The sequence below is a fragment of the Eublepharis macularius genome, chromosome 5 (genome assembly GCF_028583425.1).
Source record: "Eublepharis macularius isolate TG4126 chromosome 5, MPM_Emac_v1.0, whole genome shotgun sequence".
Classification (NCBI taxonomy): domain Eukaryota; kingdom Metazoa; phylum Chordata; class Lepidosauria; order Squamata; family Eublepharidae; genus Eublepharis; species Eublepharis macularius.
Window position 1 is genome coordinate 17840327 of NC_072794.1, and position 13453 is coordinate 17853779.

The window sequence follows — 13453 nt, forward strand, 5'->3', positions numbered from 1 at the left end:
GACGAGGGCCGCCAACCAGCTGTGGAAGTGGCTATTCCCATGAGTCTCCTCGATCATTGGACAGGGCCAGTCCTGCTTCCTCGCCAGGCTTTTGACTTTGGCGCCAGCTGCTGCACCCAGGCCTCTCCACTGATGCCAAGCACAGAAGAAAGCACAGCCCTGCCTGACCCCATTGGCTGACAGCAATCAAGCCCTATTAGTGCCGCTGCAGTGGGTCCCTTTTGCCTGAAGCGCCTACCCGGCAGGGAGTGATAATTTGGAGACCAGCCTGAGCAGCGTGGGGCCGACGGGAAGAAGTGATCGTGCACTTAATTGCTCCCGTGACCCGGTGGGATGGCTAATGGGACCAGCATGAACCACCAGTGGGGGAGACAAACTGATTGACAGGGAGGGGTGGGGTTACACATGAATGAAATCAAGAGCATCAGGTGTCTGCACTCCATTAATGGAAGGAACAGTATTGGCTTCGGAGTTTTAAAAAAGATGGAGCACAGGGATGAGTTTGAGTCTTCTTTTTTGTCCCACCATTAGCGCCCCCCCACCCCCGCTCCAGTTAGGATCTCTGCTTTTGTGTTTACGGTAATTCTTCTGGGTGTTTCTAAGCATTGGCTGAGATTTCTTTCTTCCTCCTGTTTCTCCGTGTGAAAAAGAAGAGCTTTAGTGTGTTTAGGGTTCCTTTCCTTGGTGCTGAAAAACTCTCACATCTGTTCAAGTGTGCAGTCGAAGCTGATATCCTGCAGCAAATGACAGCCCCGTGCAGTGTAATGATGAGACACCTAGATTCGAATCCTCGCTCACCCAAGAAGGTCACTGGGCGTCTTTAGCCCAGTCTTTCTCACTCTGCCTAGCATACCACATAGGATTATTGTGAGAATAAAATGGAAAAGGGGAGTGCTTTTCTACCCTCCTTCAGACCAACGGCTAACTATGTGGCTAGCTGGTCTGGAATTTTGGCATCTGTATACAATTCTGCTCAGACCAATTGGTCAAATTTAGACAGGTGCCCTATGCCCTCCTCCCAGCATTTCTCAGAGGAAACTGGTAACACTCTTGCCTATGAATGCTTCTGAAACTGTCCTGGTCCCAAAGTCTCAAATTTTGAAGCTGACACCTATGGGGTCTCATGTTAAAAGTGAGATCCTACCACGACTCATCCTCTTTTCTAGTAATTCCCCAGTTGTGGGCAGAGCTTGTGCATGACTTCAATTCCTCCCCCCCCCCCCCCCGTGCTATTACATTACCAAGGTACCTGTGCATGCTAATCAAAATACCTATACAGCAGAAATCTTGACATGATTGTGCGTGTCATTGTATCACGATTCTTTTTGCACGGTGCTTTCCCAATGCACAAGAGCACAACTGTGCATCAGTAAAATATCTTGACGCAGCTGTGCGTATGGATCACATTGGTAGGCGAGGCGGATGCCAGCAAGCTGAAATAAGTTTTGGGACCAATTTCTGAAGTTCCCCCTATTAAATTGGTGGGAGATGTGCAGGAACACTCCAGGCAAGAGGGGGAATCTACTCACCTATATTCGAGAGCTGGCACGTTGCTGCTGCTGAGAGATGACGTGTTGAGATTCAAATCTTTCCTCTGCCACAGATTCACAAAATCCCCCCAAGCAACTAAGGGCCAAGCTAGAACGAATTGCACTTGAATGGCAAGTGAACAGACTCACGTGTATTCCTCCCTGTTCGTTTGCGCTCCACTGGCACTCCACTTGATCTCTTCTAGCTTGGCTCTCAGTCTATTTGCCTCAGCTTGCAATAGGTGGCTAAAGATGGGAACTGCCCTTTCTTACAGGCAGGGGTCATTTCATAGAAAAAGAGCTGGAGGAACTCATTAGCATAACTCATTAGCATATGCCGCACTCCTTGCCATCACCAGACGTGTGTCATTAGCATAACTGATTTGCATATGCCACACCCCATGACATCACCTATCCTGGCTGTTTTGAACCCAATCCTGGCCAGTCAGGGCTAAAATTGGGCCCAAATAGGCAAAAAGGGCTGAAAATGGCCGAAAAGGGGCCCAAAGTGGTCAGGATTGGGCCGCTGCTGAGTGGGAGAGTGATCCACCACCCATCAGAGGCCCAATCCGGGCCATTTCGGCCCCAATCCAGGCTGAAACAGGCCCAAAATGGCCGAGAGTCAGGTGGGTGGGGCCACCTGATATTTGACCTCTTTGGGGAACTGCCGGAACTGCATTCCTGTGCGTTCCCCCTCAAAATGAGCCCTGCTTACAGGGATTGCAAGTATGCACAGCACTTTGAATGTGTGGAAGTATTTTAAAAACGCAAACAGTATTGTCACTTAGTTATTTTTCAGGTAGTTTTCTACCACTGGCCTGTTTGCGTATTTATTTAGATATTTATATCCTGCTTTTCTCCTCAATGGGGACCCAAAGCAGCTTATAACGTCATTTTCTCTGCTTCCACTTTTATCCTCCCAACAATCCTGTGCAGTAGGATATATGTTGAAAGAGTGGGAGTGACCCAAGGTCACCCAGAAAGCTTCCATGCCAGAGTGGCAATTTGAAGCTGGGACTCCCGATTCCAATACTCGAACCATGATGCCATGCTTCTTACCCCCATTTTATATGTTAAGGCTGTTCTCGGTGTTGTGATACTAATTTCTTCTGCATTGTTCCCATCCTGCGCTGGCTTCTGCTGGAAGGGTTTTTTTGTCCTTATGAGGCATCTCTGCCATTGCTCAAGTGAAAACTGTGGCCTGATGGTAATGCTCCCAGTCCCTTCCCCAAGGATCACTGCTATAAGTATTCCTTTCACCATGGTGTTCACAAGCTGTTCATGCTTTTGGTGGAAGAAAAATGGCCTTTTTCTACAGTCAGTTGTCAACAGTTCAAAATATACCTCCATACCTGCAGGCTGTGAAACATTGGATTGCACCGTGTGCTGTATTATTGTTCATGCATGTACATCTATATGCATGCGTGCCAGCGTTTGACCTGATTAATCTGTCATTCCCCACTAGAGATGGGAACAAACTGAAATACGAACCAAAGTTCGGCATGTACCGGGCTGGTTCATGGTTTGTGAACCAGCAGTTTGTCAGAGCCCATTTCTGACAAACTGCTACAAACTTTAGGCCGGTTCATTTGGTTCATTTTTCGGTTTGTCACTGCAGACAGCCTGGTGCCGATCAATCAGTTTCCTAGGCAATGGGGGTTGGGCTTTCTGCAGGCCTTCTGCTGACCTGGAAGTGACAATTTGCTGACCTGGAAGTGACGTTTTCACAAACCAAATGAACTGGTTCGCAAACCAGGTCAGGTTCGTGAAAGTTCGTGGTTTGTGAAACACACCGAACCACGAACTTCATGGTTCATTTCTTTCCAGTTCATGCCTATCTCTATTCCCCACTCATTGAGTTATCCTGTAGAAAGTTGAACTTGCAAGATTTAAGCACAATATCCTTGGAGAAGTGAATACTGAGACTGTTGAAGGATCTGGGATTCTCCTCCCTCCCTCCCCACATTATGTAGCTATGGGCATCTATCGGGTTTTTAAAGAAATCTTTGTTGCTAATTTTTATAGTATTTTTAGTAGAGGTGAGCAGACATTCCTAGTTGCCTCGATTTTGGTTTGTATTCTTGTCTGCTTCAGTTTGCTACTTTTTGCTATTGGTTTTGTGTAGAGTCACATCTACATAGAATAAATGTATAATATTGGGAAGCCCTGTTCACAGGTTACAATCTAGGTTACAATCTTTATATGATTGAAGCTACACATTTATGCAGGTACTGGTCTTCAATTTCATTTGTAAAGAAAATGTCTGTTGACTGTTTCATACAAACAGATGTATGCAGGTTAGAGCAGGTTGTACCTGTATTCACTGCAGCGTGAACAGGGTTTGTGTGTGTTTTATGGGGGAAGGGCCAGTTCACATGTTGTAAATTTCTCATCTATTATGTTGGTAGACATATGCTAGGAGTTCTGTGCTCAGATCTTGATTCCCAGCTACATATGAGCCCAGATTTGACCGGGACCACATTTCTCACTGAGATTCAAGGCAGATTACCCAGTGTAAATCAATAAGGTCAGTGGCTGAGATATTCAATAAACAATTCAATAGGGTGTAGAATAGTAAAGTGTCCAGTAGCACCTTTAAGACTAACCAACTTTATTGTAGCATAAGCTTTCGAGAATTACAGCTCTCTTCATCAGATGCATCTGATGAAGAGAGCTGTGATTCTTGAAAGCTTATGCTACAATAAAGTTGGTTAGTCTTAAAGGTGCTACTGGACTCTTTACTATTTTACAACTACAGACTAGCACGGCTAGCTCCTTTGGATCTATGAATCAGGTGTAGATACTTAAAGAAATCTGTGCTGCTATTTATACCCTGCATGTATACAGGGAGACGAAGCTTAAGTCCTCCTCCCTTTCTCTTGCTTTGAAATGGACTCAAGGGACCTCTGCTTGCCCTACTGTGGAAACTTACACGTGGCCCATCAGTGCGCGTTCCTCCAACAGGGCAAATAAACAGCTCTCTCTTTATGGCAGGTGGGAGGTAAGGCTTAATCCTCCTTTCTGTGCATCCTGTGGTCCCAATCCACTTTGGGCCCATGTGTACTTGCACATTAAGTTCTGAGCGCACAACTCATTGAGCAAGGTGGAAGAGATGAGGGTTTTGTAATCTGTGGATTTTATTTATTTACTGTACCCTACCTTTCTCCCCAACGGGGACTCAAGATGGATTACATAATTCTTATCTCTATGCAAACATAAAGAATCAAAGTTTTGATTTGCACCAGTGATATTGAGAGGGGGCTTTTTAATCAAAGCAATCAGGATGAGAATTTCATGTTATTGTTGATTTTTTTGTTTGATTTTTTGTTTTACGTTGGTAAATCCTACTTTTAAGGCCTTACATTTGCAAGATCTGAGCAAGGCGGTTAATGATATGGTATCTCGGAGATTGTTCATTCATAGGGTGAGTATATATCAGAAGCAACTTGATGACACATAACACACACACACAAATCCTATTTGTGTGGACAGCTGGGAGGAAACTATGCAACATGAAAGAATACAACACAAACATAGCACAAGGCAAATAGTGGTATGGGGGGCTAGGCCTGGCAAATAGGGGTGTGGAAGAATGTCACTTCTAACAATCTATCCAGGGAACAAACCCTACTTCTGAGAGTTGAGAATCAACGTCTCTGGTCTAACTAGTAAGTGGCTATGGGGAGAGAGTTAGTTCCTGCCCTCTTCAAAACCTCCAGAATGATGGGGGAACAGATTCCTGACAACAAGACAAAATGGCATACGCAGCCCTCCTCCCGTCTTTCCCAAGGACTTGACACCAGGTCTCAGGGCAGGCTGGGGCCTGGGAGAAAGGGGCTTGAGCCAGGGCCTTTTGTCCAGGGGAGCAGCCATGCGTGCAATAAGGAATTGGGTCTGACACACACCAAAGAGGCAGGAGATGAAGAGCGGAACGCCAGCTGGGCCAGAGAGGCTGTGGAAAACAGAGGAAGAAAGGAGCAGAGGGCAATTGGGCTTAAGTTTGAGGCAGCCTGGAGGAGCCACCGTTTTCCCCTGTGGGAGTCACTGCTACTTGGGATTCTTGCAAGGACTGTCAATCAGGTCTACAAACTGCTTCTTATAGCCTTAAGCAAAACAGTGAATTGGACACAAATCAATTATGCCTTTTGGAGGGCCACCTTATCTCTTACACATTGATGTCTTGCACAGAGCTGTTGTACCAAGAGCACATGACCTCTGAGGTCTTTTAATTTGTCCCCCCCAGACTTTTCCACTTTCAAAATCGTTTAACCTACCACTGGAGCCTTGTCACAGATGGAACGACAACAGAGACTACTTTTAAGCATAAATAAAATGCCACAGACTATGTACAGAGTGTTGGGGTTTTTCCCTTTTAGAATGTACGTAGCCAGCCTTACCCCCTTGGAGGAATTAGAGAAGACATTCAGTTTAGAGGGGCAGACTGGGATTACCAAGAACTCCGCTTGCCCGTCCAGCTGGCAGCAACCACTCTAGGCTCATCATTTGCCCTTGGGCAGCTGGCAGTTCTCCACCTCTGCCTTCAGTCTCCCATCCTCTATAATTTGAGGAATAGGAATAAACATGGGAAGGGAAAATGGTATCAACAGTGATGCTCTAGGGTTCTCCCTCAGTCTCTTTGGCCCTTGCCATAGAGATAAAAAGGAAATTTCTAGAGCATCACTCAGAAATAACGTCACACCCTCCGGGAATTCCTCCACCCCCAAGCATCACCTCCCAACTTTTTCCAGCACAAGGCTGGTAGCTCTAGACTACCATGGGTATTGGTTCTTCTGGGCAGCAGCCTGCCAGGAATTCTCCCTGTAAGGTAATGGACCAGTCTACCTTGACTTCCATTGCAATTAAAGTGTTTTATTTTGGTTAGGGATTTTTTCTCCCATTTTTGTGTCTCAGTGTTTTGTGTGCATTGGCAAAGTCAAGATTGTTTATTCACAGCACTTTGGGGGAGGAGAGAGAAATGAGACACTGTCCAAGAAACTAAATCTCTTCCCCCCCCCGCCCCCCCCAATCGATTCTGTTTGGTAAACTTTGCAGTATAACAATGGCAACGAGCATCACCGTGGGAGACAAAATGGTGAAAGGAATATCAACCCAGGGAAGGGGAAGTGGGTGAAGCACAAGGGAGGATCAAAAGGGAAGCTGCGATGTAAACAGGAAACAGTTCGTGATGAGGTCCGTTTGGTGCCACCTTTGGTCAGTAAGAACATCCAACCCTCTAGGTTGTCCATTCAGTTTGGAAAGGTGGGTGAGAGCAGGTGCCAGCTTTTAGAACTGCCAGCTGGATTGTCCTCTTACTGGCAACTCCGGACGTTCTTCCTCAGAGCTGGAATCCCATCTGCCCTCCACGAGGACAAGCCACTTAACCACTGTGACCAAGGATGACAGCTGGTCCTATTTTGTTAGAGCCCTTCGTCCTCCGCATCACAGCCTTGGTTAACCGAACAATTTTCTTCAATCTGAGGCAGAAAATATGTTTTTATTTCGGGGGGAATGGAGTTCTTGTGTCTTGTTGAGGACACAAGAAACACACACTAGCAAAATGTCTCCCCTACTACTTCTTTATCACCTCCATGTGCTTAATTTGTTTTCCAGTAACACTGTTGAATGAAGGTGCGCATTCAAAATCGTGTCCAGCCGCAGAAGATAAAAATCACACATCAACCAATGTAAGTCCAACTAGCTGAGCATTCAAGTAAAATTAAAAACAAGTTTCTAGCCTGCGATGCATCACATTCCAGTCCCTTGCAAGTTCCACGATGAGAACTTGATGTTCCAAAGACACCTACTATGGAGAACCAACAGTTCACTTGTTTGGCATCGACATGTCAATCCTCCATCAAATTGGTTGCCATGTTTTGTCAATGGTCTGAATGTGCTCCTTAGCTTTCATGCGCAGGGAAGCAATGCTGGAGCTCCTTTGGTCAACGTCCTCCAAGGGGTACTTGTCCATGAAAGGTGTGGTGCACTGATATGGTGTGGGTGCCATAGGTTGCATGCTCTGGGGCATGGCTGGTGGGCTGTTGAGGAAAGAGTGACCAGCATAGGTGGGTGGCAGGCCTTGGGTGGGGCCCATAAATCCTGGGATACTGTGCACTGTGGTGGCGCTGGAGATGGGTGATGTCAGCCATGGGTCCAATGGGAGAGAGTTGCCAATGGGTCCAACATTAGCAGCCATGGGGGGCCTGTTGAAGGACAGCATGGGAGTGTCATGAAGCTTCATAGAGTTGGACTCCATTTTCTCTTGCCGTCGCCACTTGGCCCTTCGATTTTGGAACCAGACCTGGAACGAGAAAGGCAGCAGCTAATACTTCCAGGCCAGCTGCCCCATCTAAGCCTTGACCCCCTAACCATAAGATGTGGGGTCATTCTTTACAGACTGGAATTGACCCTTGCCCATGGACGATCTTGTCAACGATATGTAGGAAATAGTTTTTCAAACCATCAGTATGATATGAATAAGATCATACATCCCCTTGTACTCTGAATTAATTGATCTGGAGTACATATTAATGGCTTGGATCCAGTCTAAATGTTTCTGCCGGTGCAAGAATTTCCATCCACGGACAGCAATTTTCCTGCCTCCTCCTCCTGTAGAATTCTGAAATGCTCCCCTCCCAGTTCTTTTCCTGGGAGTTCCCTTTCCTCCAGTTACAAGGTTGGGGTTGGTGGGGACATTTCAGGTTGCTGAGGGAGGGAGGAGGTGGGAAAACTGCACTTTGTGGGCAAAAATCTTTGTGCCAGAGGAAACCTCTAGTCTGGATCCAACCCAGTTCCTAGTTCTGCATTAGAAGCTCTTATTTGGCAGTGATGGAAATGCAGAAAAAGGATCATTAACTCACATCAAGTGATTAAATCTGAGCATGCAATTGTAAGTGTATAAGCAGTAGGGATGCTTTCAGAATTCTCACCTGATTTTCATGTCTGGGTTTTGGACTTCTGAGGTACCTGGTCTTTTTATGAAGTAGACCTGGTACATTGGAGTACCTTCATTTTTTTTTTAATTTTGAATTTTGTACAGGCTACAGTGGCCATCCACAGATCGCCACACTTCCTTCTTTCAGTCATTTCTTCTTTCCTCTGCATACATCACTACATTGATCAAACATTGCAAAAGAAATCTGAATGTGATTGTACATGAGACTACACCTTGATTCTTTTTGGGGCATGTTTTACTGATGAGCACCCTGGGAAATGTAGTCCTCATGGCGCTTGCCATAGGGCCAAGCTAGAAGTGACGAGTTACACTTGAATGGCAAGTGAACAGACTCACATGTATTCCTCCCTGTTCACTACGTGATCGAGTGGAGTGCAAGTGAACAGGGAGGAATACGTGAGTCTGTTCACTTGCCATTCAAGTGTAACTTGTCACTTCTAGCTTGGCCCTCAGCAGGGCTTTTTTTCAGCAGGAACGCGGTGGAACGGAGTTCCGGAACCTCTTGAAAATGGTCACATGGCTGGTGGCCCCGCCCCCTGATCTCCAGACAGAGGGGAGTTGAGATTGCCCTCCGTGCTACAGTGTGGAGGGCAATCTAAACTCCCCTCTGTCTGGAGATCAGGGGGCAGGGCCACCGGCCATGTGACCATTTTCTACGAGGGTGATTTAAACTTTTAAAAACTCTCCCCTTGTTCCAGCTGACCCAAAGTGACATCATTGGCCCTGGGAGCATGCATGCACTTTGCACGCACACATGTGGTACCTGGGGCACCACCTCCCGTCAAGAGTTGCACCCTGTGCTGGCAACCCACTGAGTTCCACCACCTTCCCCCCCCCCCCAAAAAGCCCTGGCCCTCAGTATCGGAGAGAATATACAGAACAATGAAAGAATGCAAATGATCTCATCTCTAGCAGGTGGACACTAGCTGTGTCAACTTGCGATAGGGAAAAGGACTCCTTAAATACTCAAAGAAGCATGGTCCATATTGCTATCTCGCTTGCTCAAGGGAGCAAGAGACCCAGTTCGAGGGTCATGTTGCAACTGGTTTATGGTGATTGCAGCAAGAAGCAGAGATGGTTTGCCTTCTTCTACAGAACAAACCTAGTCATCCCTGGTGGTTTCCCATCCATATTCTGACCAGGGTCAACCCTGCTTAACTTCCAAGCTCTGATAAGATTGAGCTATACCATGTCACCTCCCCTCCTGCCTTGGCCCTTAAGCAACGGTATAAATGAGTGAACGCCACTCATTTATGCCGTGCAAGTGAATAACTGCCCAGCAGATGGTGCTACTAATAGGTCCAGAAAAGCTTGGTGTAACGGCCAATCAGAGGGCGCCTCTAGATAATACTTTTTTTTTGGTAAGGGCATGCACTCCTTTTAATGTCCTCTCTGCAGTAACAAGGCAGCTGTGGGAAACTGCTTCTAAAAGAGAGAGAGAGAGAGAGAGAGACTAAACAGGCTTGGAACAGAGTCATGGGGAAGGAAAGTCCCCCCCCCCGCCGTTTTCTTGTGTGAAAACAATGTGGGGAAGAGTTATTTTGTTGTGCACAGATGCTCCAAAATAGCCAAAAAACTTCTCATGGTTTTCACACGAGAAAACTGTGTTGGTGGCAGGAGACTTCCCTCTTCTTATGGCTCCATTCCAAGCCTGTTTGGGCATCTACTCTCCTTTTTAGAAGCAGTTCCTCGCAGCTGCCCTCTGACTGTGGGGAGCACATTAAAACGAGTGCAGGCCTGTGCAGAAAAATAACATCTAGAGCCACCCGGAGACACAGGACACTGCCTGCATGGGTTCAGATCAGACTGAGGGCCAAGCTACACGTGACGAGTGACACTTGAACGGCAAGTGAACAGACTCGCTACGTGATCAAGTGGACTGCAAGTGAACAGGGAGGAATACACGTGAGTCTGTTCACTTGCCTTTCAAGTGTCACTCGTCACTTGTAACTTGGCCCTGATTCTAGTTTCGCCAACGATCTTACCTAATCAATGTAAACTTAACCCTATACCCATCCACCTTAGACTGCAGGTAGGTTCTTCTGCAAGGGAGACAGACAGATTTATAGACAGATTTCCCCCTCCCCTCCTTTCAACATCTGACTATGACATTTTTATTTTGGAGGATAATTTTTGTTGTTGTTCTATCTAGCGCGTTTTATCCCACTTCTTCCGCTAAGATTTCAGCGTGGTTTTCCTCCTGCTGCTTTAATCTTTGCAGCAACCCTACAAGGTTGGTTAGGCTGAATGAAAGCGATCGTTCCAAAGTCAAACCAATGTGCTTCATGGCAGAATGGGGGATTGAACCTGGGTCTTCCTCGTACTACCCTCTTAGTACTACACCGTGCTGTGCTGTCCTGTGAATCTATGATCCTTGCTGTTTTGCTCTTTTGTAATGGTTGGGGGTTTGTCTATTTTTAAAAAATTAATTGATCAATACATAAAATATTAAAACTGACTTTAAGATCCGATATTCATATATAACAGTGACAACAATATAATTTATTTCAAAAAGAAAATGAATATGTTACCAATTCGTTACATGATTTAATACTCTCCACCCTGTTCCTTACAGCCAGTTCAAAACGTCTTACTATTTCTTTGGGCTTTATTTTGGCTGCTCCCACATGGAGCTTCCCCACCACACACTTGACCCATGGGAAGCCCCCCACAGTAAATGGGAGCATCCAGGTGACATCATGCCTACCTTGATCATGACTCCTGTTGCTCCTGATTTTCTCCCCTTTGAGCCAGAGAAAATAAATTCTGCATTTTCTCTAGCTCAGAGGAGAAACTGCAGGGCCCTTTTCACACTGCTTACCTGCTGCCGGAACATCGCGAAATATGCAAAAACCCCGGAAGATAGTGTCTTCTTCTCGCAAGAGTTTTGCACGATGTCTCGCAAAACTCTCGTGAGAAGATGCTATCTTCCAGTTTTTTTGCGCAATATTTTGCAATGTTCCGGCAGCAGGCAGGCAGTGTGAAAAGGGCCCAGGTTAGTTCTATGTGGAACATAGAGTTGCCAGTCCTGCATTAACAACCCCCAGGAACATTTGGGGGCGGAGCCTGGGGAGGGAAGTGTTACTGACACTGTGACATCATTTCCAGGGGAGCATTTGGAGGTGACACCACAACATCTGCGATGCTCAAGGAATCCCCCAACGTTAAAGAGACTGTTCACTGTCTGTCCCCTCCCTCCCATTTTTTTTTCCTTCTGCTCTGTCCAGTGGGCACCTGGTAAGCCTACTGGAACGTCCATATGGACTTGCCCACCCATAGCAATTATGGGGAGAAGGTACAGCTAAGTTCTGCTGTCAAAATGGCACAGGGCAGCTTGATGCCCTGCACTATCTTCCCCCTCCTTTGTAGGCCTTTATAAGTTTTCCCCCCTTTTCTTGCTGAGCCACACAATAGTGCAGCTAAGAACAGAAGGGGGGGGGGCGGAAAGTAGTTCTGAACTGCAGGGACACTCTGAAAACAGCTTTGCACAGGCACAACAGAAAAAGGGGGAACTAGCAAGGGTGCTATGTTTGGGGCCGATTCTGGCCCTGGAGCGATGCCATTGGCTGGAGCACGGGCCTGCACGTGCAGCTAGTTCCCCAGTCTGCCTGCCAATAGCAGTAAATCTCCGGGGGGCTGCAGCAATCCCTAGGCGATTGCCCACATTGGTTGGCCCCTGAGAACCCTAGCTATCGCCACCTCTAACTAGGGCCGTTTTCACACTACTTACCTGCTTCCGGAACGTTGTGAAACATTGCGCAGAAAATGCAGAAGATAGCATCTTCTCGCGAGAGTTTTGCGCGATGTCGCACCAAACTCTTGCGAGAAGACACTATCTTCCGCGGGTTTTGCGTGATGTTTCTCAACGTTCCGGGAGCAGGTAAGTAGTGTGAAAACGGCCAAGGTTGTATTTTAGCATAAACATTTGGAGGATGAGAGCCCCACTTGGCCAGTTGGATGTTGACATGGTTCTCGTTCTTACCTGAACTCTGACCTCCGGCAAGTTGACTTTCAGGGCCAGCTCTTCCCGGCTGTAGACATCTGGGTAGTGTGATTTCTCAAAGGCCCTTTCCAGCTCGTGCAGCTGATAGGTGGTGAAAGTGGTCCGATTGCGGCGATGCTTCTTCTTGGGTTGCTCCTCGTCCTGATTCTCCGGGGTCGTTCCTTCACTGTCCACACTCTTCCGCAACTCGCTGAGTTCCCCCTCGCATTTGCTGAGGAACATCTTGGCCTCTGTAGATTAGAGAAGATAATCATCAGAACTTCTGAAATATTCCCCTTCCCTGGATTTTAGAGTTCCAAATTACTTCGTCATGTTTCCAAAAAAGACTTGATTTACTAGAAATCTTCCCAGTCCATTTTTTGTTTCCAAATTTTGTTACAGAGTACTGTGCATGTATGATTGGACACACATCTCATTTTGTTCAGCTTATTTGCGCCTTCCCCCCTCCCTGTATTAGCAATGCATCTGTCCACACTTATATAAAACAGCACCAGAGCAACCATATTGTACTTGTGTGTAAGGTCATAACATGATTCTTTTTGTGTGGTGTTTTACCCATGAGAACCAGCACGGTGTCATAGTACGAGTGTCTAATGAGGATCTGGGAGGCCCAGGCTCACATCCCCATTGTGCCGTGGGAGCTGTCTGGGTGACTTTGGACCAGTTGCTCTCTCTCTCTCTCATCCTAACCTATCTCACAGGGCTGTTGCTGTGAGGATAAAATAGAGAACAGCAATTACGATATAATGCTACTTTGGTTCCCCACTGGGGAGAAAAGCAAAGCAACCTTTAACTGTCTCACTAAATAAAAATAAATATGTATAGCACACACATGCATCCGTAGAAAAAGAATCCCAATGCAATTATATATGCAAACATTTCACGGCTGATCTTTTTTGCAGTGTTTTATTGATGCATAGCACACATCGATAGCATAGAGGGGGAAATGACGCCAATAACTTCAGGAAG

At 46.5% G+C, this 13453-nt stretch overlaps 1 protein-coding gene across 1 annotated transcript; it reads right to left on the reverse strand.

The window, feature by feature from the left end:
• Positions 1 to 7383: 7383 nt before the first annotated feature.
• On the reverse strand, positions 7384 to 12709 carry LOC129331208 (retinal homeobox protein Rx1). The gene is made up of 2 exons (XM_054981627.1): positions 12464 to 12709; positions 7384 to 7827 (listed from the first exon to the last, which is right to left on the reverse strand). Exons 1-2 carry the CDS (start codon positions 12704 to 12706, stop codon positions 7384 to 7386), a joined length of 687 nt encoding a protein of 228 aa, XP_054837602.1. The 5' UTR covers positions 12707 to 12709.
• Between the last annotated feature and the right edge of the window lie 744 nt (positions 12710 to 13453).

Bases quoted from the DNA above. Each gene is read 5' to 3' on its own strand.
- LOC129331208 (XM_054981627.1), bottom strand. From the start codon at position 12,706: ATGTTCCTCAGCAAATGCGAGGGGGAACTCAGCGAGTTGCGGAAGAGT. The intron at 7,828-12,463 runs GTAAGAACGAGA...TTCTCGTTCCAG, and splicing joins TGCCGGAGGTCAGAGTTCAG to GTCTGGTTCCAAAATCGAAG.